The 26,876-nt window shown below is 55.2% G+C and overlaps 1 protein-coding gene across 2 annotated transcripts in view; it reads left to right on the forward strand.

Moving 5' to 3' along the window:
- The window catches only part of TNFRSF1B (TNF receptor superfamily member 1B), a 37,115-nt gene extending 15,399 nt beyond the window's left edge, over nucleotides 1-21,716 (forward strand). For both annotated transcript variants that reach the window (XM_066375100.1, XM_066375099.1), the window contains exons 2-10: nucleotides 5,661-5,745; nucleotides 7,467-7,595; nucleotides 8,313-8,462; nucleotides 8,922-9,015; nucleotides 9,405-9,643; nucleotides 10,181-10,258; nucleotides 10,817-10,851; nucleotides 16,570-16,777; nucleotides 19,880-21,716. In XM_066375100.1, coding sequence (XP_066231197.1) covers nucleotides 5,733-5,745; nucleotides 7,467-7,595; nucleotides 8,313-8,462; nucleotides 8,922-9,015; nucleotides 9,405-9,643; nucleotides 10,181-10,258; nucleotides 10,817-10,851; nucleotides 16,570-16,777; nucleotides 19,880-20,160 — 1,227 coding nt within the window. In that variant the 5' untranslated portion in view covers nucleotides 5,661-5,732 and the 3' untranslated portion in view covers nucleotides 20,161-21,716. The remainder of the gene's footprint in view (nucleotides 1-5,660; nucleotides 5,746-7,466; nucleotides 7,596-8,312; nucleotides 8,463-8,921; nucleotides 9,016-9,404; nucleotides 9,644-10,180; nucleotides 10,259-10,816; nucleotides 10,852-16,569; nucleotides 16,778-19,879) is intronic.
- The last annotated feature ends 5,160 nt before the right edge of the window (nucleotides 21,717-26,876 follow it).

The following is a 26,876-nucleotide window of genomic DNA, read 5'->3' on the forward strand; positions in this document are numbered from 1 at the left end:
CCACTCTCAGCTAAAATCAAGGCAGAAGCAGCCTGGTTCTGATATTCCTTCTGCCAGACACGAGTGTACAACTCAGGGCCTCTGCACGCCCTCTGAGCTCCCCGTGCGTTCCCTGGGAGTCTGAGAGAAGGGGATGGGCCCAAGTTAAGACCCCTCTGCCTTTGCTCCTGCAGCCACCCCAGGAGGAGGCAGGGCGTTATGTCACCATTTGATAGCTAACAGTGTTGATGCTCAGAGAGTAAGTGACACCCCCACACCCTCCAGAACCAGCAGGTGCATGGGATCCTCTAACCTTAGCCTAGTGCTGCTCCTGTGTGCCAGGTGTTTGTGCGCCTGGGAGGGCAGACATCTCTGGCCTCTTTCCTCCCAGAGGTCACCTGCTCAGGTGGCCCTCACCCTGGAGGAGGGGATGAGGGCGAGGCGGGGAAGCTCCGCCTCCCACCCACCTTCAGCCCTGCCACCTGCCCCAGCCCCCACCTTCAGGCTCATTCAGTTTTTCCACCTCTCCTGTGGGTGGGCGGCCCTCCCACCCTGCACCCCTGTGGTCTGGGCCGGGGCTGAGCTCTTTGACACCCATCTTTAAGAAGCTAGGGCTGGAAATGGCTTAGAGCATCCACTGGGCTCCTACTGGCCTAGAGCATCCACTGGGTTCCTACTGCCGTTTTTTGCAGATGTGGAAACTGAGGCACAGAGAATCGGGTTGCTGCCCACAGTAGAGGGAGTGCCCGAGGAGGGGAGGGAGGACCTCTGCGGTGGGTCTGGGGGTTGAAATCCAGTCTCGTGGGGTGGGGGAGACCCAGGCCTCAGCTTGAACAGGCGGGGAAGAATCTGGGCTGAAGGTGATGGGGCTCCTTCGAGGCTCAGTTTTCTCATCTGTGACTTGGAAACAATAGTAGTACCTGGTTCTTGGACGAGGACTCGGAGAGACAGTGATGCGTGTAAGCGACCCTGCGCAGTGCCTGGCTTGGAGCCAGCTTCTAGGAGCAGGTGCTGCCGCTAGTTTTGTCCCCCAGCGGCCGCGTCCTGGCCCTGGCCCTGGTCCTGTGTGCGCTGGCCTCCGGCTGCGCACCCTGCTCAATCCCCCTGTCGCTCCTGGCCCCACTTTTCTTTTCTGCTGAGCTCCTACTGCCACCTTCTATTTTCCTACTGCGCGTGTCTGAGTCTCCCCCGCAAGAGCTCAGCTTCCCAGGTCAGGGATGGGGGGGTCTTCCATGCAGTCTGCCCAGTACCTAGAATAGCAGGTGCTCAGTATGTTTGCTAAACGATGAATGAATGAATGAATGAATGAATGAGTGTTTCTAACTTTGCCCCTGACTTTCTCCACCATTAAATGGGAAGTCGTTGGAGATGTTCCCACCAGCCCTGAGCTGCCTCAGTCCCTCCCCCACTTCTGGGCCTCAGCCCCTCCCCATCTCTCCCAGGCATCTCTCTGGCACTTGGCACAGCTGCTGGTCAGCCAGCCCTCCCTGCTTGCAGACTCATAGCCCGTGCTGCCCCTGCTCCTCTCTTTGCTGAGGAGCTGCCAGCCCGGGGATGGACCCTGGGCCCTCTAGCAAGTTCTGGGAAGAGCTGGGTCTTGGGTGCTGAATGTCTGTGCCCGCTGGTTCTGAGGTCCCTGGCTCTCTTGGAAATCCAGGCCAGAGCTGAGGTCAGAGCTGTCAGCCTAAGACGGAGAGGGCTTCCCTGCATTGGTGGTGGGGTGTAAGCCTGGGTGAGAGGGAGAGCAGGCATGTGTGTCCATGTGAGCCAGTGGCCCAGTCCCCGCTGGCTAGTGCAGAAGTAGATGACAGGGGCTGGTGGCATTACAGTGACTCAGGGACGAAGGGGGTGGTGGATCCCAGGAGCTGACTCCTTCTACTGTCCTGAGGAGGGGACCAAAGATTTCCCCGTGGGGCCAGGGCAGGAATCACATCTCAGCTCCACCTCCTCCTTCCTGGATGAACTCAGATGGGTGATTGGATCTCCTTGAGCTATGAGATGGCATGTGCCCACCTCCTTTGGGGGGCAGAAGTGGGATTCTGTATAGTGCCTGCAACCTCCTTGGTGGTTGGAGGCCAATGGTGAGGGGAGGAAGTGGGCCAGTGGACTCCCTCCCTCCTTCCCCCTCTACTCCCCCCTTCCTTCCTTCCTTTCTTCTTTCTTTTCTTCCTTTCTTCTTTCCTTCCTTCCTCACCCACCTTCCATTTATCTTTTATTCCCTATCTGCCTGCCTGCCTATCTGTCTTATCTACTATCTTCTCCAGCCCCCACCTCTGTTGGATCGCCCCCACCTCTGTTGGATCGTAGGTTGCCCGTCTGTTCCATGGGTGGTTAATGCTCACCAGTGATTTCCAAATTTTCTCCTGGGGACCCTGTATTTTGAAAGCTTGTGTTTGCTAAACATGCTGAGCAAATCAACTACTCTCCCATTTAGTTCCTCATTTTAAAATGTCAGTCAGCACTCCCCTGTGGGTGGGTGGAACATGGATCTAAGCCTCCCCACACCAGCCGAAGGAGCTGGAAGCTTCCACAGCCCTGCGTTGCTCAGAGGCTGCTCGTCACGTTCTGGGGAGCTTCAGGGACCCCCAGCCTGTGTGTCCCCTGCATTGACCTGAGACGGGGCTCCCAAGCCTGTGCTTTGCCTCTGCTCTGGGGAGCCCTGCAGTGGAGGGAGTGACCTTTTGTCCTGCTCAGTGAGGGGCTTTCTGTTCCTCATTGTTTAGCCATGACAGGGCTGTGGTATTTTTTTTTTCTTCTGTCCAAGAGAATAAACAGGCCTAGAAATTGCTCAAGGGAGGGTTGACCCCATCACACAGAGCAGCAGGAGGAAGTGTGGGGAAGAGCTTTCAAAGTAAGATTTGCACAAGCAAAGGGCCTGAGGGGAAGCCACAGGGAGGGGTGGCCTCCTGCCTTTGCCCCGGGCCCTTTGGCCTGGCCGTGAAGAGAGAGACCGAACTTGGCCAAGGCAGGGCCCTTTCCCATCAGCCTTCTGGGCTGTGACAGGAAATCCTCCTCCAGGCTGGCAGTCCCCCCCTCCCGCCGGCTGCACCCCAGGGGCTGTCCTGGGAGGGTTAGGATTTCTCTTCCCGCCGGGAGCCATCCTGTCCCTGTGGTTCTCAGGCCCTGCATGAATGAGGGGCTCCCCTAGTTACTGTGGGGTCCATGAGACCTGTGCAGGCCACCCTGCATGGCCCGTCCCTGCCCTCGGGCGTGCTGTCTGAGGGGGCAGCACAGCCCCTTGCCCTGGGGAAGCTACACTGGGCGGCAGCCTGCAGGGAAGGCCCATCTGGGGGGCCCTGGGGACAGCCAGGCCCTCCACTGCGGTGTGTGTGCAGGGAGCTGCAGAGGTACGATTGCTCTGGTCCCCACCTCCTCGTCTTTGGTGACCGGGTCTCCTCCCTGGGCCCTGCCCCAGGCCATCTTGCTCCCTCCGTGGGTACCAGGTAATCAGGTGTGTTCAGCCTCAGAATCACTGGGGAGGTTTTCTTTTCTCTTTATAACAGGACAGCTTCCTGGGCTCACCCTTGAGCAGCTTCTACCTTGTTTGGGTGGGAGTCGGCCTTAGTAATGGCCCTTGAGATGCTCTGGACACTGGCCGTGAGCCCCATGCCCAGCTGTGAGGAGTCCTGATAAGGGGCTTTGCTTCCCCTTTCATCCTGGTGCCTGGCGGATGCTCCAGGGCCAGCTGGGGAGGGTGGAAGGATTGGGATGGAGAGTGTGTGCATGTGCGTGCGTGTGCAGCCGTGAGCATGCCTGTGCAGCCGTGGGCATGAGAGCGTACAGTCCAGATGGGAATGAAAGTTATCTTTAAAAAAAATTTATTTATTGAATATTTAGAGAACAGGGAAAAGAGAGAGAGAGAGAGAGAGAGACAGAAACATTGATCTGTTCCTGTATGTGTATGTGCCCTGACTGGGGATCGCACCTGCAACCCTTGTGGATCGGGACGATGCTTTAGCCAAGCTATTCAGCCAGAGCTGGAACTTATCTTTTTAAACCTGGTGTTACACAGAATGGTTTCCCCTTCCCCTGCCAGCCCCCTGCGTCTCTCCCAGTCTCACTGGAGCTGAGTCCCTGGGCCTGGGCCTGGGCCGGACCGTGGTGAGGGAAGGGCTTCAGGCACTGGCCAGCATGGTGGGCGCTCCCATGTTTGGGCTTCGTGCAGGGCTGGGCTTCTCCAGGAAATGACATTGTCACAAAGCCTGTTGCTTGGATTAGTGACCCCTGAGCATCTACGACATGCTAGGTGCTGGGTAATAGCAGGGTCACCCCCAGTCCACAGTCTCAGGGGGCGCCCTTTGAGTGAGGGCACAGCCCTGCGTGCCGGGAGCCCTGAGGGAGCGAGCTCAGGATGCGGGATACTAGTGATTATCGGGGATGGCTGTGAGCAGGGCAGCCTGGTGGGGCTGGCTGCTGTCAGAAGAGACAGATGGAATGCTGTCAGAGAAAGCAAGAGGCTGTCTCAGACAGAGAAAGCGGTTTGGGCAAGAACGTGGTGGGAGGGGAGCACTGGTGTCAGGGCAGCTGGAAACACCAGCCCTGGGGGGTTGTCAGGATGCCACGGGGGGGGGGGGGGCTGGACAGGACCCCAGGCCGAGCAAGAGAGCCAACTGGGTTTCCCTGTTTGCTTGTTCCCAATGCAGAGGCCAGCCAAGGGCCCAGCTGTAGCAGTCACAACCTCAAGGTCCTGGATTGGGGAAGTTGATGGGGGCAGGGCAGGGATTGGAGCATGAACTCGAACACAGCATCCATCACCCCTGGAGGCAGGGGGTCATTGTCAGGCGACACGCCTGGCAGCTGGCAGGGGCAGGGGGTGGCCTGCTGGTATAGGGGGTCTGAATGGGTACAACAGTGCCTACTGACTAGAGCACCTGGGGCACTTAGAGCAACAGCTGGCACCCTAGCAGTGCTCTGGACATGGTAACTGTTGTCACTGTCATGAGCAAATACTCACCTGTGGAGCACCGGCACGGCCGTGGCTGCGTGTTGGAAGCTGAGGGTCTAGAGATGATGCAGTCGTCATTTCTGCCAGGTGTCTTTCGGATACGTGGTGTGTGTGTGTGTGTGTGTGTGTGTGTGTGTGTGTGCTCGTGTGTGCGCACACCCCTGCAAGATGGGAGGACAAGTAGATACCCCGTTTTAGCACAATGAGATGATTATTTGAAGGGGCTACATCCAATATTCAGAGTCCAGAGGAGGAGGAACCTGAATCAGCCTGGGGGAGTCAGGGAGGGCTTCCCTGAGGAGGCAGTCATTAGTTTGGAAGGACCGAGGGGTGATTCCCAGGTGCAGGAAGGAGGGAAGGGGAAGCATCCTAGGCAGAGGGTCACATTGTGCTGAGCGCTGTGGGTTTCTGTGACCAAGGTCACTGTTTTGGGGGCAGCAGTAAAGGCCCTCCATCTGCCCTGTGGGCTGTTAGGAGCCAGCCTCCCACCCCCTCACCTCCCCCATCAGCTGTCTCAGTGTCTCCACCTGCACTGGGGGAGGAAGTGGAGGAGACAAAAGAAGGCAAGGACTCCCCCTTTCCCCTCCACCGCCCCCCCAAAGGGACATATCCCCATGTCCTTTGTCCATCCGTCAGTAGAGCCCCAGCAGACAGAGAGCCAGACCCTCGCGGGACACAGGATGGAAATCTGGGTGTCAGGCGTGGCCAAACTGATGGTGGGCCTTCTCTTTTCCAGGTTGACCAGGAGTCCGGTAGCTCCTGTGAGCTGAGGAAATACTACGACAAGAGGGCTGAGAAGTGCTGCAGCATGTGTCCTCCTGGTAAGCACAACCCTTGGGCCCCGACCCTCAGACTGACTCGTTCCTGGGGGCTGGGGGCTGGTGCCTTGGAGGGAGTTTGTGTATGGGGGTTGGGATGGGGTCAGGGTCATGGCTCTCGATTCTCACTGAACTTCTAGTTCTACGAATCGGCCCTATGCCCCATCTCACTTCTGGGCCTTTGTATATGCTATTTCCTCTTCCCATCTCCCTTTTCCGTCGTAAAGTCCTACTTATTTGTTAGACCTCAGCTGAGATGTCCCTCTCCTCCAGGAAGCCTGCCTGTACTGCCTGGCCAGATCTGGTTTCTCCTTTGAGTTCGCAATGGTCTCTGGCTCTAAAGGGCCCCCTGGCAGCAGTTCTTTTCATCCTGTGCCATCATGGCCTGGCCCCTCTTTTGTCACCCTCGCTGTGCGTTCCTCCAGAACAGGGACTGGGCTTGCTTTCCACTGCCTGGTACATACTGTGTGCTCAGTATGTATTTGATTGATTGAATCAGTGAATACTTACCATTTCATAGATGTGGACTCGAGGCCTAGCCCCCGTTGGGAGAGTGAGTTAGGTGGCCCAACACCCAGTGCTGGCCTTCCATTCATGCGTTTATGCATTTATTCCTATAATATGGATAAAGCATCTGTTAAGTGTCAGGCACTGTTCCAGGTGTTAGGAATACAATAGAGAGCAGGACAGACAAAATCCTTGCCCTCAGGGATTTTGCTTCTAATAGAGGCATAGACAAACAGAGGACATAGATGTGCGATCCTTTTGGAGAATAAGTGCTTTGAAGAAAACAAGGCAAGCTAAGGCAGATGGAGGAGACAGATGGAGTCGGACATGCTGTTTTTAAAAGAGTGGTCAAGGAAGGCCTCTCTGAGGAGCTGACACTTGGGTAGAGTCAAGCAGGAGGTGAGGGAGTGAGTCATGTAAGTTTACAGGGAACAGCATGGCATGTGGAAGCACAGCAAGTGCAAAGGCCCTGAGGTGGGTGCCTGTTTGGTGAACTTGAGGAATAACAAGGCCAGTCTATGGCCCAGAATAAGGAAGCAGGGCCCCTGGTAAGGAGTTTAGGTTTTATTCTCTAGGACACTGGGAGCCATTGGAGGGCTTTGAGTCATTAGCCTGAGATGTGGGCAGGCACATTATGTACCTATCACCTCCCACAGCCATTTTAAGAGACTCTAGGAGAAGTGACTTCTTCATTAACTGCCAGAGTCTGTGTACGGAGTTCCCTGGTTAGTACTGCAGTGAATATGACAGTGTAGGGCTCAGGGAGCAGAAGAGAAACTCCTTAACGGTTTGCCTTGCTATTTTCCCATTCTCTGGTAAGCCTTTTCTCCAGGCCTTGATAAGAAACTACACTATGTTCCTACCTCCGCTAGTTTATATTTCCAGGTGCAGAATTTTAGACAAATATAAAGAAGAAAGGAACTGGCAGACTAGTTCTCACTAAAATGTGATTGACTATCAACCAGCAGTTTCAATGGTGGGATTCCAGGCATCTGGAAAAAGCAGAAGGGGAGATATTTTATGAGCAATGGGGATTTAGAGATGGAGTGACAGCTGGTACTTGCTAGATGTGAGATGAGTCAATAGAGGAACTGGAACACCATCAAAGAACCTTTGCAGCTGGACTACAAACTGTGGGGCTGTGGGAAACAGTGGATGAGCCCAGGGTCTGGGCAGAAGCCCCACTCTGCTGAGACCTCTGGCCTTTGCTTTCTCAGGCTACCATGCGCTGGTCTTCTGCACTGAGGCCTCAGATACGGTGTGTGCCCCCTGCGGGAACAGCACATACACCCAACTCTGGAACTGGGTCCCCGAGTGCTTGAGCTGTGGTTCTCGCTGCAGCTCCGGTGAGTAACCCCAGACAGAAGGGTGATCCCAGCATCTTTCCCTGGGCACCATGCACTCTAGCCCCTTTGGCTGAGAGCTGGCTGGGATTATCCCAGACCCATTCTTTCCGGGCCCCAATGGGCCCCATGGCACAAGGTTACATGGGTACAGTTCTTTTTTTTTTTCCTCTAAATTTTATTTATTTATTCATTTTAGAGGGGGGGGGAGAGAGAGAGAGAGAGAGAGAGAGAGAGAGAGAAGGGGGGAGGAGCTGGAAGCATCAACTCCCATATGTGCCTTGACCAGGCAAGCCCAGGGTTTCGAACCGGCAACCTCAGCATTTCCAGGTTGACGCTTTATCCACTGCGCCACCACAGGTCAGGCCGGGTACAGTTCTTTATTGCTTATCAAGGACATTTTCAGCCTGTCTCACCAGATCCTCTCCAATAGCCTATGGGGCAAGCAGCCCAAGGGCAGTGGTGGGAGAACTGTACTATTTTAGAGTTGAGGCAGTTGTGTCTTGCTTATGCCATGGGGCCGGAACAAGACTGCAGGCGTTGGGACTCCGTGACCAGTGTTCTTTTTGCCTCATGCTAGCGCGGGGTGGGGGCCCACCAGCCTGCTGGAGATTAGAGCTCCCTGTGGGTGGAGGGTTGGCAGGGAGGGCAGAGTGGCAGGGTGGTGGGCAGGGCCAGTGGAGGCAGGAATGACCGTTGGCTGCTTTCTTGCTCCTCTAGACCAGGTGGAAGCTCAAGCCTGCACTCGGGAGCAGAACCGGATGTGTACCTGCCGGCCAGGCTGGTTCTGCCTGCTGAGGGGTCAGCAGGGGTGCCGGCTGTGCTCACAACTGCGCAAGTGCGCCCCAGGCTTCGGTGTGGTCAAACAAGGTATGGGGCGAGGGCAGCTGGCCTTGGGGACCCCTTTGGGCCTCTGTTTCATGAACATCAACTCATCGGCCTGGGAATGGCGTCAGTGGTGGCTGGGTGCTTGCTACCCGTCTGTCCACCTGGTTCCCATATTCTTTCCTGCAGCCCTCCTGATTAGATTAGGCACCTACTGTGTGCTAGGCCCTGGGGATCCAGAGATGGTTCAAACTAAGCCCTGAGCTATTAGAAAATCAGGTGGTGCCACAGGAAGATGAACCATGTGACCCCGGAAACCAAGAAGTTTCTAGAATTGGTGAAAAGACAAACTCCCCAGCTGTGCATGTGCATGTGTGTGTTTTCAGAGGTGATAGTGCAGACAGGTCCACGGGCCCCTCAGACTTCCCCTAGGGCTCCGGTGACAAGGCCTCCCTGCTCCCTGGAGCATCTGAGTTGGTGACAGGTTCCAATTTTTCCTTGAAGGAACTACAACATCAGATGTGGTGTGTGCTGCCTGTGCCCCGGGGACGTTCTCTGACACCACGTCATCCACAGATACCTGCAGGCCCCACCGGATGTGAGTGGCTGGAGGAGCAGGGAGGGGCTGTCCCTGGGTGATCGAGGGGTCTAGAGCCCCAAGTGGCTTTGCCACGGTGCCCATCTCCCCCACTCACTCCCCTTGGGTTGGGCATTGCCGGGCCCTGTTCAACGCTAGGTGGGGTCACTCTAACAGTGCTGGGCCCAGGAGAACAGTCGCCTTGCCCTGGAAGTCAAGACTAAATGGGGTGCTTAGGGAGAGGTGGGGTGAGGACAGGAAGGGACAGTCCGAAAAGGTGGCAGGGCACATACTCCTCCATCCCAGCTGCTGGGCCCTTTGCCTACTGGCCTGCCTCCCATGAGTGAGCCCAGCCACCCTGAGCCATTCTGTCCTCTGTTGCCCCCTGACCAAGCCTCCTCCTCTCCTAGCTGTCACTCAGTGGCCTTTCCTGGCAATGCAAGCGTGGATGCGATCTGCACATCTGTGTTCCCCAACCCGAGAGCGACCCTGAGCTTGGCCCTCAGGCCCCAGTCCGGGCCCACAGAATCTCAGCAGGTGGAGCCGACTCCAGGACCCAGCACAGCTCCAAGCACCTCGGTCCTGCTCCTGATGGTCCCAAGTGCCCCAGCTGAAGGGCTTGTCACAGGGAACATCTCTCTTCCAATTGGTAAGTCACAAGAGGGCCCATTCACCCTTCCTCCCGCCTATCTCAGAGACTTACTGAGAGCCCCGGGGGGCTGGATGCGCTCTGTGTGTCCTGGAGTGCAGATGGCAGTGAGACTTGTCTTCTCCCAAGACCTGGTACTGTCACTGAGAACCGCTGGGTCAGGTGAGGTGGGCTCAGCATTTTATCTCAAAGTGGAGATGGTCTCCTGGTTGTTGGTTCTGATGAACCCATTAGGCCATGAGGACAGTGGGCTGGGCCATCCCACCCACCTCATGGGCTTCCCCTCTGGGGTCAGGACTACATCAGGCCGGATGTCTCAAACTGGTGGCCCTTGAGCCAAATACAGTCCACAGACGTGTTTTGTTTGGCACACGGATTTTGGTTTGTTTTATAATTGAACTTGAGACCTCTGGGTTGGGATTGGCCCACATCTGTGACAACCCTAGATTTCTCTGGTCGTTGACTGACGACCTGCTGGGCCCCTGGTGTATACTTGTTGCTTTTTGCAGCTGTTCTGAGCTTCTCTCTTCCTACTAGGACTGATCGTGGGTGTGACAATGTTGGGATTACTCATAATAGGGCTGGTGAACTGTGTCATCCTGACCCAGAAGAAAAGTAAGATTCCATTTGTGCATTCATCCGTTTGCTAAGGTAGCTTTTCTGGGGCACCTCCTGGGAGTCTGTGCTGGGCACAGCCGTATGGGGCACACAGAGCTGTGTGCCGTAGACTCTGTAGAAGTTTAGAGCTTAGGGCAGAGGGCACTTCCACTAACTTATCTACCGAAGGGCAAGACTGCATTGGGGCTGCCCCAGGGAGTAGAGTCCCAGATTCTTGTCGTTGATTCGTGGGGGATTCAGGCCTTCTGGAGCAAGTGGCTTTTGAGCTGGGTAACATTTTGATGGGGGACGTGTGCAGGAAAGGAAGGGCATGTTAAGCAGAGGGCATGGTGTGAGCAAAGATGGGAAGTTTGGAAAATGGGTGGGGCGGGAGCGAGGTTGAGCCAGCTGGAGAGCTGGGTGTGGGGTCTTTGTGTGCCTTGTCAGCTAGATAATTGTTTCTCCTGGGTCTGTTCCCGTTGGTTCTGCTTGGGTCCTGTGCTGCTCTCCTACTTAGAACAGCCGTGGCTCGAGGAAGTCACTGTCCCTGACTTGTCCCCTCTTTCGTCTTTGCAGAGAAGCCCTTCTGCCTGCAAGGAGAAACCAAGGTGGTGAGTACCCCTCTGCCTCCCCCCTGCTCCCCTGCTGTGCTTCCTGGTGGGCCAGGTTGTCCCACGGGAAGCAGTGAAGCGGTAGGCTGGTCCGTCCAGGGTTAAGTGATGTGCAGAGCCCTGGGAGGCTGAGGAAAGGCCAGCCAGGGTCTGTCCTGGGGGTTAGGCAGCCTTCCATGGGCTAACACAGGAGACTGAGCGTGGAATGCCATGTCAAGGAGCAGGGGGCTAGTGGTGTCAGTGGCAACCCTGTGGTCGTGGATGTGTGGTGTGACCATAGGCAGACGCGTAATGGCTTGTGGCTCTGTTTCCTCACCATTTAACGGGGACAGCGTGGCTCCGGGGCTGTGCCACTCACACAGAGGGCATTGGTCCTCAGCATCTCTGTGCTGCCTACAAAGCACTTCCTCAGCAAGCCACAGTGACATGGTATTTTATCAGTTCTCCATCAGGAAGGTGTTTGGCGGCAAGTAAGTGAAGTTCAGGGTTACTTGAAACAAAAGGGCTCTTGTCTTGCTCACATTCCAAGAGGTCTAGGGGTTGATGGCCCCTGGAATAGTTCAATTGCTTTACCCTCTTTAGTGGGTTGGCTGTTGTTCCCTCGCTTGTGGCTTCACATTATAAGAGGGGGATCACCATTTCTGTGACCTCAGGTTCAAGGTGGGAAGAAAGAGGGGGTAATGGCCAGGCCAGCCATGTGCCTTTTATTAGGAAATCTGATACTCTCCCAAAAGCCCTGGGGTAGACTTCTCCTTTTCTCTCATTGGCCTGAATTGTGTCATGTGACCACCCCTAGCTGCAAGGGAGGCCAGGAAAGGGGGAACTTCGCTTTCCCAGCCTCTGCAGTGGAGGAAGACAGGGGAGAAGGCTTGGAGATGGGTGTGGGCTGAGCCAGAACTCCCATATCTGGTGGGCAGGGCAAGGTTTTTACCCAATTTTCCAGATAAGGAAACAGAAGCTCCCTCCAAGGAGCTCTCTCCATGTCCACCCGTCCTGCTGGGGCAGGGTTTCTCAGCCTAGGCACTATGGATATTTGGGGCCTGATAATTCTGTCATTGGGAGCTGTCCTGTGCTTGTAGGCAGCTCAGAAATATCGTTGGCCTCTCCCCATTAGATGTCAGTAGCACTGCCTCTGAGGAGGAACAACCAAACTTGCCAAATGATGTCCGTGGGAGGATACAACCACCCCCGGCTGAGAACCACCGTGCCAGGGACACAGCTCAGCCCCCGGAGGCTCTGGGAGTCCCCGTGCCTGAGGTTTACACAGGGCTTTGGACTTGGTCGGGACCAGGAATTGATTTCATGTTCTGAATTTGCCGACAAGCTAAGAGTGACAGTGAGGAAAAGCGACTTGCCCAGGGTCACACAGCAATATGTCTCCAGGCTCCCAGCCTGGTGCTTGCTGAACCGCTCTGCAGTAGTTCAGCAGATGTGAGCACCGGGAGTCCAAACTGTTTCTCCTTCCCCCCTCCCGGGGCACGAATGCCACCCCTTCCCTTTTCTGGCTTCCGTTTATTGCTGCCGCCAGCTGCTGTGGGTGGCAAGTGCGCCCTGCAGGCTCCACCCCTGCAGCCCGGCTGCCGCCACGCTCACGCTCTTTCCCGGCCAAGTGTTTCCCAATACTCCGTGCAGTAAGGATGTCCCAGGTGTGACTGGCAGCCTCTGCTTCCCCTTTCCCTCCACTGAGATTTTTGTTTTTTGTATTTTTCTGAAGTGAGAAGCTTGGAGGCAGAGAGACACACTCCCGCATGTGCCTGACTGGGATCCACCTGGCAAGCCCACTAGGTGGGCGATGCTCTGCCCATCTGGGGCGTCGCTCTGTTGCAACCGGAGCCATTCTAGCACCTGAGGCAGAGGCCATGGAGCCATCCTTAGTGCCCGGGCCAACTTTGCTCCAATGGAGCCTTGACTGTGGGAGGGGAAGAGAAAGACAGAGAGGAAGGAGAGAGGGAGGGGTGGAGAAGCAGATGGGCGCTTCTCCCGTGGGCCCTGGCCGGGAATCGAACCCGGGGCCGATGCTCTACCAGTGAGCCAACTGACCAAGGCCTCCCTCCACTGAGTTTTGTGTTCACTGAGTATGAGCAACTCACCTACTCTTTTTGGGTGCTGTTGCACATGGAGGGCAGTGCTGATAACTGGCCCTCTGGGCAGGGCAAATGACTTAAACCCTTGATTTGTGGTGTTTTGCCCATTTCTGTGTTATAAACACTCCCACTGTGGCCAGTTCACCCCCTGTGGACCTGGGAAAAATGTTGCTGACTCAGGTCTGAGCTGGTCCCGCACACGACTGGCTGAGCCCCGTGCCAGGCCCTGGTCTGCGCTGTGGCACGACCAGCACCTTCACACACCCCTGTGAGGGACACAGGACAATTACCCCCACTTTACAGATGAGGAAACAGGTTCAGGGAGGTCCTGTTACTCCTGCAAGGTCAGACCACTAGGCAAGTGCCAGAGATCCAGGTTTGAAACAGTCTGAAATCATTCAAGGCTGCTCCAAGCATCCTTAGCCCCCAGCAGCGCTGTTATCCGAGGTGGATCACCTTCCCAGACGCTCTTCAGCCCTCAGGCTCCCACCCCAGGCGTAGCCGGTGCCCCACGCTGTCCCTCAGTGGCTGGCAGTGATCCTTGCTACGAGGCTGCCTAGGAACGGCCCAGGTCTAGACTGTGGGGGCGGAGGGTGCCGTGACTCAGCTCTGCCCTGCCCCCCTGCTGCAGACGCCACCCCAAGGCATGGCGGGACAGTGGCTTCCTTTCTCTTAGAAAAGGTCAGTGTGTCCACATGTGTGAGCTCACCCACAGTCACCCCCACAGACGCACTCACTCACGGGCTCACGTTTCACACCAGAGTGAGCATTTTTTTTTAAATTTTTATTTATTTATTTATTTTTTACAGAGACAGAGTGAATCAGAGATAGGGATAGACAGGGACAGACAGACAGGAATGGAGAGAGATGAGAAGCATCAATCATTAGTTTTTCATTGTGCATTGCAACACCTTAGTTGTTCATTGATTGCTTTCTCATATGTGCCTTGACCGCGGGCCTTCAGCAGACCAAGTAACCCCTTGCTGGAGCCAGCGACCTTGGGTTCAAGCTGGTGGGCTTTTCCTCAAACCAGATGAGCCCGTACTCAAGCTGGTGACCTCGGGGTCTCGAACCCGGGTTCTCTGCATCCCAGTCCGATGCTCTATCCACTGTGCCACCGCCTGGTCAGGCCAGAGTGAGCATTTCTGAAGTGCTGCACGCACACCAGGCCCAGTGTGGAGCACTGTTCATTCATTCCCACAGCCAGGCCACGACACAGGTGGCAAGATTTTTGCTTCGGCTTTACAACCCAGGAAACTTGGGTTCAGAGACGTTAAGTAACTTTCTCAAGGTCACACAGCTAATGAGAGTGGCCTGGGACACAAACCTAGGGAGGGCCTCTCCTCACCAGCTTCAGCCTGCACATTAACTGTGCCTCTCACAGACATGCACACATGCCCCCCCAGACATGTGTATGTACACTTCACACACACTCACACCAGTATGTACAGGTGTGTGAGCCTCATGGGCACACACATGGGCAGACAGACATGGACCCTGCGTCTGGAGGACCTAGCTGGTGGCTCTGCTGCAGTCTCTGCGTCTGTCCATGGCAGGACTGGGGCGGGGGGCAGGAGGTGAGAAGGCACTGGCTAGCTGGCATCTTGTTATTTGCGTGAACCCCTCATTATCCAACCCCCTTACTGGAGTCGCAGACTAAGGGAAGGACTCAGGATTTATCTGCCCCACTCAGGGCCTGTCTGAACTTTTCAAGTTGTGGCTTTGGGGAAGGGAGGCAGGCTGTGACCTTTGGGGGTTTCTGTTCTGCCTGGCCCTGGCCGCCAGCAGAGGAGTGTGAAAAGCCCCTTCTCTGGGGGATGTGAGGAATGACATTTGGAGGCTCCTCCTCTCACTTTGTCCCCGCCTGTCCAAGGTCAGAGCAGGGCTCGGAGTGGGGTCCAGTGGCCAAGATCAGACCACCTGGGCAAGTTTAGCATGAATGGGAAATCTAGAAATGCCTTTCCTCCCTTCACAGCTAGGGAAGGGGCTTAATCAGGGAGGCAGGACTTGGTGGAAAGTCAGCAGCTCTGGTACCCTGAGCTGGGCTGGTCCTGCCGTGGATAAGCTGTGTGATACCGCACAGGGACAGCCCCTCTCTGGGTCTTCACAGGCTCATGGGGGCTACTTGCAAAGGACCCTTCCAGCCCAAGTGAGGGGCTCTGAGCTGGCTTTGGGGTGTTAAATGCTCCAGAGGGCTCGGGTGCTGAGAGGGCACAGCCAGGTGGACAGGGCCGGGGGGTGAATGGGCCAGTCCAGGGAGGGATCAGGTCCTCTGCCTCTGCTCAGAGCACAGAGCTCTGGAATTGTAGCTCCTTCTGGAATGAGGCCTCAGGGCCCCAGCCTTCCCTGGAAAGAGGCCTAACATGCCTGTGCCTCCCACCCTATAGCACATGCTCACACTATGACCTTCACCTCCCCTTACATTGCCAGGATGTTCAGGGGCTTGTGTGCCTGTTCAGTGAATGTGGACAGGCAACAGTCTTGCAGCAGAATCTCTAGGTGCTCTCCAGCATGGGGGTCTGGACATGGGCATCTGTCTTGAGCCTTCAGAGCTGACAGACACCCAGAAAAGGCATCATGGGTTATAGTCCAAGCTGTACCATGTCCTAACTGTGTGACCTTGGGCAAGTAACTCAACCTCTCTGGGCCTTGGTTTCCATACCTGCAAAGTGAGGATAACACGGGGCTCTCGGAAGGATCACTACAGGCAGTGTCTTGGAAGGATGTCGGCACAGTGCTTAGCATTGGGTAACACTCAAACGATGGCTAATATTTTATTACCATTGTTGTTGTTGTTTCTGTTCTATGAGAAAAAGACATTAGGAGGAGTCACAGAGCAGCCCGGGGAACGGGATCGGGAAAGGGCTGCTGAGGCTGCATGGCTGAAGGTCCCACAGAAAAGGGCCGTCCGCACTGGACTGATTGAACACAAGGGCCAGCAAACTTGCTCTATAAAGTCCCTGTAGTAAATAGCATAGGCTTTTGGATCACAGGTCTCTGTCACAACTACTCAAATTTGCCATGATTGTGGGGGGAAAGCATCCACAGACAATGTGGAATCCAATGGGAGTGGCCATAGCCCCTCAGAAGTGTGTTTACGGACACTAAAATTCAAACTCCCCGTATACGTTCACATGGTACAAAATATTCATCTTTAGCATTGTTTCAAACATTGGAAAATGTAAACGCCATCCTCAACTCACAGCCCGTAGGAAAGCAGGTGGCAGTCTGGATCGCCCCCCATCCCCACAGCTCTTGGTTAGGCTGGGCCACACCCCCTGTGCCAATGGGGTGACCTTAGGAGAGTCACCCTCCTTCTCTGGGCCTCCATTTCCTAATGCGAAATGAGGATGGACATCCTGCCCTGCCTCTAAGGCTGTTTGGTGGGCAGGGCCGCCCGGCCCTGCCCGAAGAGGGCTCACACTGCAGAGGGGCAGCCAGATGCCAGTCGCGGCAACTGCAGAGAACCACATCCCGAAGGCGCCGTGTGTAGAAAGAACGTGCATGGTGCACAGAGGCTTCTGTGAAGTGCTCATGGCATGAGGTGCAGAGAGTGGTGAGGAGGAGGAAAGGAGAGGAGCTGGCTGATGGCCTGACTGCTGTCTCTCCTCTCTGCCCCTCCCTCCCCGTCCAGCCTCACCGGCCCGCAGATAAAGCCCAGGGCACTCCGGGCTCCGAGCAGCAGCTCCTGCTGAACACGGTGCCAAGCTCCAGCAGCAGCTCCCTGGAGAGCTCAGCCAGTGCCACGGACAGGAGGGCGCCGCCCAGGGACCCGCCACAGGCACCGGACAGGGACAAGGCCAGTGCATCTGGGGAGGCCCAGGCCGGCCCTGGGAGCTCAGGTAAGAGACAGGAACCCACCTGGCTCCCTCCCCCCCTCCACGTTTCTTCTTGGTCTCTGTCTGAGCCGTCCCCTCCTGGGCTGCTCCTGCAGGACAGGACGGGGCCTGAGCATCTAGCAGGGCCTGGGAAGCCCCGCACTGGAGACATGGTCTGTCCTCCAGTCTCGCCCCACTGCCTTCAGGTGCACCCCTGAGCCACAAGGCCTTTCTGTTCTCTGAACTCCCCAGTTCCCTCCCACCTTTGCCCATGTGGGTTCTTCCACCAGGAACGCCCTTCCTTCTAATCCCAACTTGTCCTTTAAGTCTCTTATCTATATATCTATAAGATATCTGATCTATGATAGTAGTACATATTAACACTATAGTATTATATAATTATAGCATGTTATTGTTTTATAATTAGACAATACATTAGTTTCGATTATATGTCATAGACAAAGAAACCGAGGCCCAGGGAGGTTAAACAGCTCGTTTAAGGGCACGTAGTTAGTAAAGGAAGAGCCTGGAGTCTCCCCGGGGCTCTGGAGCCATGGAGCCAGGGGCGGAAGATGTGTGAGGGATGCATCCAGGGCTCCACTGGCTGAGGTTGTTGCCTGGTCCTCTGGGCCTGAGGCCCCAGGATCGGGTGTGGGGTTTGGAGAAGCCCTGCTCCCTTCATGCATCTGCATTTTGCCCTGGATTTGGTTTGTGGCAGGTGTCACCCTGGTGGGCATCTCCCATGCCCACGCTTCAGGGCACCCTTGCAGGGGTCTCCCAGAAAGCCTGGACCCCTTGGGTGCGTTTGCCAGTGCGAGGTCAAGCCTGCTGTCCCGTATCTCTCCTGTGAATGGCAGTGGACGCGGGTCATTCCTAGATGCCCTCCTGGCTGCTCTGGTGCCGTGAGAATCTGAGCAGGCTCCTTAACCCCACTGAGCCTCAGTTTCTTCGCCCAGAGATGAGCTGGGGCACCTCCTTGGCAGGGCTGCCACACCCTTTCCTGCCTGTCACCTGACTCGGGCTGCTCCTCCCTGGGCTGCTCACATAGAGGAGGCAGAGGTGTGTTTCTCCATCACGGCCTGTCCTCTCCACGTGATGTCCGTTAGTGCCCCCACTCCAGCCTGAGGACTCCCTTAGGAAGGGCTAGGTTGGTGCCTGGGACAGCAGGTGGCCTTAAACATTTGTTGAATGAATGAAGAAGCTGCAAATATCCATTCCTGGTCTCTGTCCAAGTTTTGGATTCATCTTTCCGATCCTTAGCGAAGACCTCTTCCATGGCCATCCTGGTGTAGCTTTCTTCTTGCTCCCAGCGTGGACCCCTGACCGTGTCTGCCCACCCCTTCTTCCCTCTGACCCTTCTCTGTTCATTCCCCTCCTGCCTCCCTGGCCTCTGCTCTTGCCTTCTGTCCCACCCCAACACCTCTCGCTACTGTGGGAACGGGTAAACCCCGGCTATGCCCCATTGTGGTCCCCCATCCACCCCCGCAATGTCTCATTCGCAATGTGCAAAGGCCATGGTGACTTCGGGTGACATTTGGGTGCCGTGGAGACTTAGGGTGGAAAGTTTTTTCTGGCCCCATGATTGCAGCCCTCCCTCCCCCTGGCCTGTTTGGGGTTATTTTGAGAGAGGCATTCACCAGTCTGACAGCATCTCAGACCCCCTGGAGCCGGGGGAGGCGGGGCTGGGGACAGGACTGGAGAATGACCCACCAGTGCTCCCTGCGCTCTCCGACACCGCATCCGTGTGGGCACTCGGCGGGTCCCCACAGTAACAGCAGTGGCACCCACCACTTCTTGAGGGCTTCTGAGTGTCTAGCCCTGACAGTCATCTCCTGGTTTATCCATCAGCGGCTCCCTCCCGACTAGTTAGGAAATTCAGATGCCATAGGGGGGTGGGCCTGGAGGCCGGGTGAACCTGCAGCCTGAGGCCCTTGCTGCTAGTTGCATTCAGGTTTGTGTGCCCTTTGTGGCCAGATCTCCCACATCAGGCTCCCAAGGGAAGCCATAAATCCAGATTTTAAAATATAAATTCCTGAATTTTAAATGTTGGCAATCAATTCACTTAAAAAGCATGACAACCACCTGACCAGGCGGTGGCGCAGTGGATAGAGCATCAGACTGGGATACGGAAGGACCCAGGTTCGAGACCCCGAGGTCGCCAGATTGAGCGTGGGCTCATCTGGTTTGAGCAAAAGGCTCACCAGCTTGGACCCAAGGTCGCTGGCTCCAGCAAGGGGTTACTCGGTCTGCTAAAGGCCCACGGTCAAGGCACATAAGAGAAAGCAATCAATGAACAATTAAGAAGTCGCAACGTGCAACGAAAAACTAATGATTGATGCTTCTCATCTCTCTCCGTTCCTGTCTGTCTGTCTCTGTCTATCTCTCTCTCTGTCTCTAAAAAAAAAAAAGCATGACAACCAATATGAACAAAACACCTGTGAGCTGGTCTTTATTCTTTCAACACATGTCTGACAGAGGCACTAGGGACACAGTAGGGAATAGTCCCCATCAACCTGGGCTCAGGGCCTGTTTGGGGGACACATAAATGAGCGCTACCCCCGCCAAAAAAAATTGTTCAGTGGGAGGAGCCAGGGCCCCAGAGATCATGGCAGAGGGAGAGACACAGAGAGTGATGGCTCAGACAGGAGGTGAATGTCTTTAAAGAGGAAAGTCAGAGAGGCTTCTCAGAGGTAGGGGCCTCCGAACTGAGGCCTGAGGGAAAGGAAGGAGTGAGCATGGAAACGGGGAAGAGCTTTCCCGGCTGAGGGAGCAGCACATGCAAAGGCCCTGAAGCTTAGAGGGCTCAAGGAGCTGTAGGGAGGCGAGTGTGGCTGGCAGGGACCCAGCCAAGATCTCAGAGCATCAGGAGATGGGACGGGAGAAGGCAGGTGCCGGAGTCTGCAGGGCCCTGTAGGCCGTGGTGAGGACAGTGGTGTTTTGAACAGCCAACGGAATGTTCTGCCATGTTTTAAAGGGCTGGTGCCAGCTGCTGGTGGATAATGGACTACAGTGGGGTAGGGTAGAAGCCAGAAGGCAGGTGGAGGCTCTTGGTGCTGGTCCAGGTCATGATGACATTCCCACGCAAAGACCCCTAACTGACTGCCTGCCCTCTCTCCTCTTCTGCAGAGTCCTCCCCTGGCGGCCATGGGACCCAAGTCAATGTCACCTGTATTGTGAACGTTTGCAGCAGCTCTGACCATGGCTCTCAGTGCCCTTCCCAGGCCTGCTCCATGCCTGGGAATATGGACTCCAGCTCCTCAGGCTCCCCAGAAGACGAGCAGGTCCCCTTCTCCAAGGAGGAACGCCCTTTTCGGTCCCACACGGGGGCCCCAGAGACTCTGCAGCAGGGCCCAGAGGAGAAGCCCCTGAACCTTGGCGTGCCCGACGCCGGGATGAAGCCCAGTTAGCCGGGCTGGTGTGGGCCGCATCACAGCTGGGGTAGGCTGACCTCTAAGCCTTCTCAGCCCCACCGCCCAGCACCCTGGCTCGCTCTGGGCCACATTCCTTCGGTGGCTCCCATGGCCTCGGCCTTTCTCTCACCTGCAGGCAGAGGGAGAAGGCAGGAAGAGTCACGGAGAACCTCTCCTGTCATGGTGTGCGTCCTCTGAAGACCGGCTGGCTGTGCTGGGCAGCCTGGCGGGCCCCTGCCTCTCTGAGCTGCCCCCTCGCTGGTCTTGTGAACTTGGCTTCTGAAGCCCTTGTTTTTATCCCTGGGCTCTGGCTCCCTGGGGGGTCCCAGCATCCTGCCTTCCAGAGGGGCCCAGGAAGGCAGGGTGGATGTGAAGTGTAGGTCCACCTCTTGTCCGTGGTGTGAAAATCAGGCACCCAGAGGGCCCAGGTGAGCGGCCTGGTGAGTGCCCTGCCCCGGGCAGGATGGCCAACCTCTAACAGGACATCTTCCAACTTTTCTATGTGGCAGTTAAAAAACAAAAACAGCAAAACAACAATAACAAAAAAACAAACGTAAATACCATGCAGACAAGCCAACAACACAACAAAGCCAGCCTCTCAGAGTTTGCCTTCCCTGCCTTTGACCTTCACTCCAGCTTACCCACAGCGCTGGCCGCGGCTCCCACCTGCCCACCCACCCTGCCTCTCTCCCTTGTTGTCTGTTGTGGGGCTCCGAGGCCGCACCTTCTATCAGGGAATTTCAGGACTCGGAGATGACCTCTCCTCCTACCTCAGCCTGGACTTTCCTCCTCTGACTCCCGAGGGGTGCTCCTGTTTTCCCCAATCTCCTCCCGCTGTTCCTGGAGTCCCCGGCCGCAGGGGAGCCCGGGCCAATTGGTACTGTGCCTGTAGCGATCCCGAGCTGATGTGAGATGCCAAGAGCCAGTCTGTGTGTGTGTGTGTGTCTGTCATGTGTGCCCGTGCTGCAGGCTCAGTGGCCTTTCTGAAGCAGCTGAAGTCAACAGTTTTGCCAAAGGGTTCTTACCTTCTAAAGAGCCAGCCCCTCCACCCCAAACATGCTTGTCCACTCTCCACAGAGGGTGGACAAGTGTGGCTTCAGCAGATTCTGGACGTAAGGAGACTGGAGCTCCGTGCAAAGCCACTTGGGTTTGTGGTACTTGGGTCTCTTTTTGAGAAATTTCACTGGACCTGAACCTCGCAGCTGAACTTTTAGAGTGTAGGAGAGTTCCGCCATTACCACGGAGGCAAGAAAGGCTTCCCACCCTGGAATCAAGGTGTGGTTATTACTGCTTGGACTTGCCAGGGTCTCTGCCCGCATTGGACCCTGCACAGCCATGGAGCACGTCTGCCCCCTGGTGGACCATTCTGGGAGGCCCTCGGGCCTCCACCATCACCCCAGCTGAGCAGGGAAGCCATGAATGAAAAGGAGACTCTTTCTGGATGTAGCCTCAGCTCCCTGGCTTGTGTTGATCCTGAGACAAGGAGAGTTTGCACTGTATACTGGACAGCGTTCCTGCTTATAAATAAACCTTCCGTTTGTTTTACACATTGACCTGGCTCTCCCCGCCATCTCGGGGGGCTCCTGTCTTTTGCTGGTTCCTCCTCATCTCGGTCCTTGTTCCCCTTCTCCACTTGCTGGTCTCATTCAGTTTTGTGGCTTTCAGTACCATGATTGTATTCTGCTAGTTGGCAGTATTGGAAGGGACAGGGGTGACTGTGCGTTTAGTTCATGCGGGGCACTGCTGTAGGTGCCGGAGTGCAGCAGCCACAAAGACAGCTTGGGTGGGAAGAGAGACAATGAGAAGACAGCAGAGTGTAAGGAAGAAAATGGAACATGGGCGTGGAGGACCCTCTGGATCAGGAAGTCAGGGAACAGACCTGGCAGGTGACATGGACCGGAGGTCTGCAGAGCGGAGGGAGGAGCCAAACATCCCCTGGGTTCAGGGTCGGCTGGGGCGCTGTGACGGGGGAGGAGAGTGGGCAGGTCCCAAGGGCTTCCCCCTAAGGTGGGCGGTGGGAAAAGGGAACCACTGAAAAGTGGGAATCAGTGGTGGGACGTGGCCAGATCTGTGTTTTGGAAAGATGTCTCTGGGTGCTTGTGGGAGGGTGGATTTGAAGAGACTGTGGGCACAGAGATGCTCATCTCATCCTTGGCTCTCATGCATCTCATTACCAGGTGGTGGAGAGGTCCCGCCTGGAGTGCCCTTGATCTGGCTACATTGAGCTGGCGGGGGAGGGGCAGAGTGGAAGGAAAGAGACCAGCAATGTGCTGATTATCTGGGCACACCCTCCAGCTCCTCTGTCCACCCAGCTCAGTGCCCTGGGGGCCACCCTTGCAGACCACTGCCCAGACCCTGCTCTTGGGGAGGTCCCAGCGGGAGGTTGGGAGATGGGTAGAGAGTGAGACCGGGGTGTATTTCCTCCTCCCACACCCCTTGCAAGTGGCTTCTACCCGGAACCACCCCCTGCTGTGCTCTGCTGCCCCCCACCCCTCCCCAGCAATCCCGGTCTGGTTTCCCCACCACCTATGCGTGGGGTAATAACAGGCAATTCAGTGTGAGGGGTGGAAGGGAAAACTCTGTCTCCTCTCAATCTTCTGCGTCTGACACTTCTGATCCCTGAATAGGGGTCCCCCCACCACACACACACCAAGCAGCTCAATTCCCACACTGTCTACCTGGATGTGGTGTCAGGTCCCACAGGTTAAGAACTCAAGCCCACAGGACTGTCCTCACTTTAGACACCAATCCCAAGTCAAGGTCGCACCTGTGCTTCTGACCCCAAATCTGTAAATCTGAGGTTCCCGCAGTGCCTTCTTGGGTCTGATTAATTTCCCAAAGTGGCTCCCAGAATTTAGGAAAAACAATTTACTCACTAGATTGCCACTTTGTTACAAAGGCTATGATCCAGACTCAGGAGCAGCCAGATGGAAGAGAGGCATAGGGCAAGATTTCTGTGGGAAGGGGCCGCAGGGTGCGTGTTCTCTCTGGGTGCACCAACCTCCCAGCCTCTCCACGTGTTCTGTAACCCAGGAGCTCTCAGAATCATACCCTTTGGGCAGTTTTTGAGGCTTCCTTACATAAGCATGATTGATGAAAGCATTGGCTATTGATGATTCAAACTCCAGCCCCTCTCCCTAACCCACAGGTAAAGTTGGCTGAGAAAGTTCCAACCCTATAATCACACGTTGGTTTCTTTAGCAACCAGTGCCCATCCTTAGGGTCTTCCAAAAGCCACCTCTGAACCTAAATTCAGGTGTGGTTGAAAGGGGTTTGACAGGAAGAACAGATGCTGCTTCCCCTCTGTGGCTCTGGAGCTGTGTGAGACTGTGAGGACAGGAATAAATACTAGATCAAAAGATGCTCCTGATACGCCTGTCACTTAGGAAATGCCACAGGTTTTAGGAGCTGTGAGCCAGGAACAGAGAAAGACCAAACATATGATATATTTCGTACTACAGGCATACCTCAGAGAGAGTGCGAGTTTGGTTCCAGGCCACCGCAATAAAGCAAGTCGTCATCTTCTGGCTGGTGGAGGACCTCGGTTTCGATTTATTAAAAATGCGACATCCCAGGCCCTGGCCGGTTGGCTTAGTGGTAGAGCATCGGCCTGGCGTGTGGAAGTCCCGGGTTCGATTCCGGGCCGGGGTACACAGGGGAAGCGCCCATCTGCTTCTCCACCCCTCCCCCTCTCCTTCCTCTCTGTCTCTCTCTTCCCCTCCCGCAGCCGAGGCTCCATTGGAGCAAAGATGGCCCGGGCGCTGGGGATGGCTCTGTGGTCTCTGCCTCAGGCGCTAGAGTGGCTCTGGTCGCGACAGAGCGACACCCCGGATGGGCAGAGCATCGCCCCCTGGTGGGCGTGCCGGGTGGATCCCGGGCGCATGCGGGAGTCTGTCTGACTGCCTCCCCATTTCCAGCTTCGGAAAAAAAAAAAAAAAAAAAAAAAAAAAAAAAAAAAAAAGTGACATCCGGAAGCATGGTAGAGAAAGGCGTGATAAAACAGAGTGTGCCTGTATCCATTACAACGCCACAGGGGGTCCAACTGAAGCAACTGAACTCAGTCACTTCTCTGTTGGGGTGTCCCCTCTATTTTGGCCAGATGCAGCCCCTCTTGCCTCTTTCTCTTCTTTAACCATTGGGAGTAAGTGGTTTCTCCAAGGAAGGGACAACTTGGCAGGGGAGGGAGCGACTTTTTTGATCCTTCTTTATCTATAGTAGTTTTTATTCCTTCATCATCATCATGGAGCACAGGAGTGGAGGGACCAGCACAGTAGTCAGGAGTCGTGGGCTGTCATATCCCACCTGCCCAGGGGTGACTTCTGGCTCTGCCACTTCCTGTCTGTGTGACCCTCAGGCAAGTTAATGAACTTCTCTGTGCCTCACTCTCCTTATCGGTGAAACGAGGTTAAAATAGTACCTCCCACAGAGCAAGGACTGCATGAGTTGCTATGTGTAAAATTCTTGGAACTGTGCCTGGCACTTAGTAAGTGCTCAATAGATATTAGTGGCTGTTTTTGTGTGTGTGTGTGTGTGTGTGGGTGCTGGCGGGGGTGGGAGGTGGGGGGCGGGGAGGTTGTGCAACGGAGTCCAGGACAGACCAGGTCCCTGCTGGGGCCGACAGGTTGGGGAGAGGCTATGTAAAGAAATGCCTGTAGGTGGTAAGTGTTAAGAAGAAAAATAAAGCAACATAAGGGGACAGAGGAGGGTGGGGGAGGGGTGCTGCTAGTTTGCGAGGTGGGTTGATGAAGACTTCTCTGATGAGTGAACTTTGAGTGGCCTTGGGGAAGGGAGGGCAGGTCAGCCTGGGGACCTGAGGGGGTAGGACACTACAGAAGGTTGGAGAGGGTGGCTTCAGAAGGAATGGAGGCAGGAGTCCGAGCCAGGTGTGTGAGATGATCTATAGCTTGGCCACACTAAGAGTTGGGAAACTGAACTTCGGTTACTTTATCTGCATAATTGCCCTAGGAGATAGGCGAGATAGCCATTATCCCTGCTTTGTGGAGGAAGACTCTACTGGGCATGGCTGGCTGGATTCGATACCTATCTAAGGAGTCAAGTAGAATGAACAGTCTGTTTGCTGTGGGAGGCTGTCAATAACCACCAGCTCTGTAGAGTTTCACAAGCAAGTCAAAGGGGAAGGGCTCTTGCTCTTTCCTGGGATTGCTCTGCCCACCAGCAGGTCCGTATTCAGACACCAGCGAGCAGGGCAGCATTCTGAACGCTGGGGCGGGGGTGGGGGGTGGGGTGGGCACTGAAAGGCTCTGTGGGGCACACCTACACCAATGAGTTGCGGTGTGCACTGCAGGCAGCAGCTGCCCTTCCTCACAGTTCGAAGTCTCCTCTGTAAGAGCAAGGCTAGCTTCTGAGCTGTGGTCTGTCCTTTGTCCTTGTGACCTGTGCGTCTGCACTTTGCAGCTTTGGGGGCCACAACATGGGTGGGGACAAAGGGAGGACCTTCCCTGTGACCAACACAACCCTGTTCCTTCAGCCAGACCAACATGTGACTTCTCTGTCTCCTGGTTCTCCCACAAGAGGTTTAACTTTTCCTCTGACAGTTGTAGACATAGCTCAAGGTAGGAAGGGTTTGGCTGTGGGAAAAGGTTTCAGGCTTGCAGCAGACCTGGACTCTCCGATGGTCTCTCTCTCTCTGTATGACCTTGAGTAAGTCCTCTCTCTGTATGACCTTGAGTAAGTCCTCTCTCTGTACGACCTTGAGTAAGTCCCTGCCCCTTTCCTATCCTCAGTTGCCCCTTCTTCACAAGGAGGGCTTTTTGGACCAGCTTTGCATTCCTAAACCCATTACCTGGGTCCCTGGGTCTCCCTGCAGAGTCACTGATTTTGCCCTGGGGGCCAGGTTTTCTCAGGAGGCCTCCCCTGGCCACCCTTCTAAAACGACACACCTCTTCTCTCTTCCTAGTATTATTTTTTTCTCTAGCTCCCTTAACCATTTGTTTTACTTGATATTTTACACTGATTTTGCTTATTGCCCATCTTCCCTCCCCTGCTGCTATGTGAGCCCTCTGAGGTCAGGGATTTAAAAAATACTAGTTTGCGTGGTGGCACAGTGGAGAAAGCATCGACCTAGATGATGAAGGTCACCGGTTCAAAAGCCAGGGCTTGCCCGGTCATGGCACATAGAAGAAGCATCTAGTATAAGTGGATGCTTGCTATTTCTCCCCTCTTTTCTATTTTCCTCCCCCCTTTCTCTAAAATCAATTATGAAAATCTTTTTAAAATATCAGCTTTAGCCCTGGTAGGCTAGCACAGTTGGTTAGAGCATCATCTTGAAGCACAGAGGTTGCCAGTTTGATCTCTGGTCAGGGCACATACAGGAACAGGTTGATGTTCCTGTCTCTCTCTCTCGCTCTCCCCCTACCTCTCACTAAAATCAATAAAATAATCATTAAAAAAATATAGCAGCTTGACCTACAGTGGCACAGTGGGTGAGACGTGGATGTGGAGTGCTAGGGTTCCGGGTTTGGGACCCCAGGCTTGCCCGGTCAGGGCACATGCAAGAGGCAATTAATTATGCTTCCTGCCTGACCTGTGGTGGCGCAGTGGATAAAGTGTCAACCTGGAAACGCAGAGGTTGCTGGTTCAAAACCCTGGGCTTGCCTGGTCAAGGCACATATGGGAGTTGATGCTTCCTGCTCCTCCCCCCCTTCTCTCTCTCTCTCTCTCTCTCTCCTCTCTATAATGAATAAATAAATTAA

The sequence above is a fragment of the Saccopteryx leptura genome, chromosome 3 (assembly GCF_036850995.1).
Source record: "Saccopteryx leptura isolate mSacLep1 chromosome 3, mSacLep1_pri_phased_curated, whole genome shotgun sequence".
NCBI classification, from domain to species: domain Eukaryota; kingdom Metazoa; phylum Chordata; class Mammalia; order Chiroptera; family Emballonuridae; genus Saccopteryx; species Saccopteryx leptura.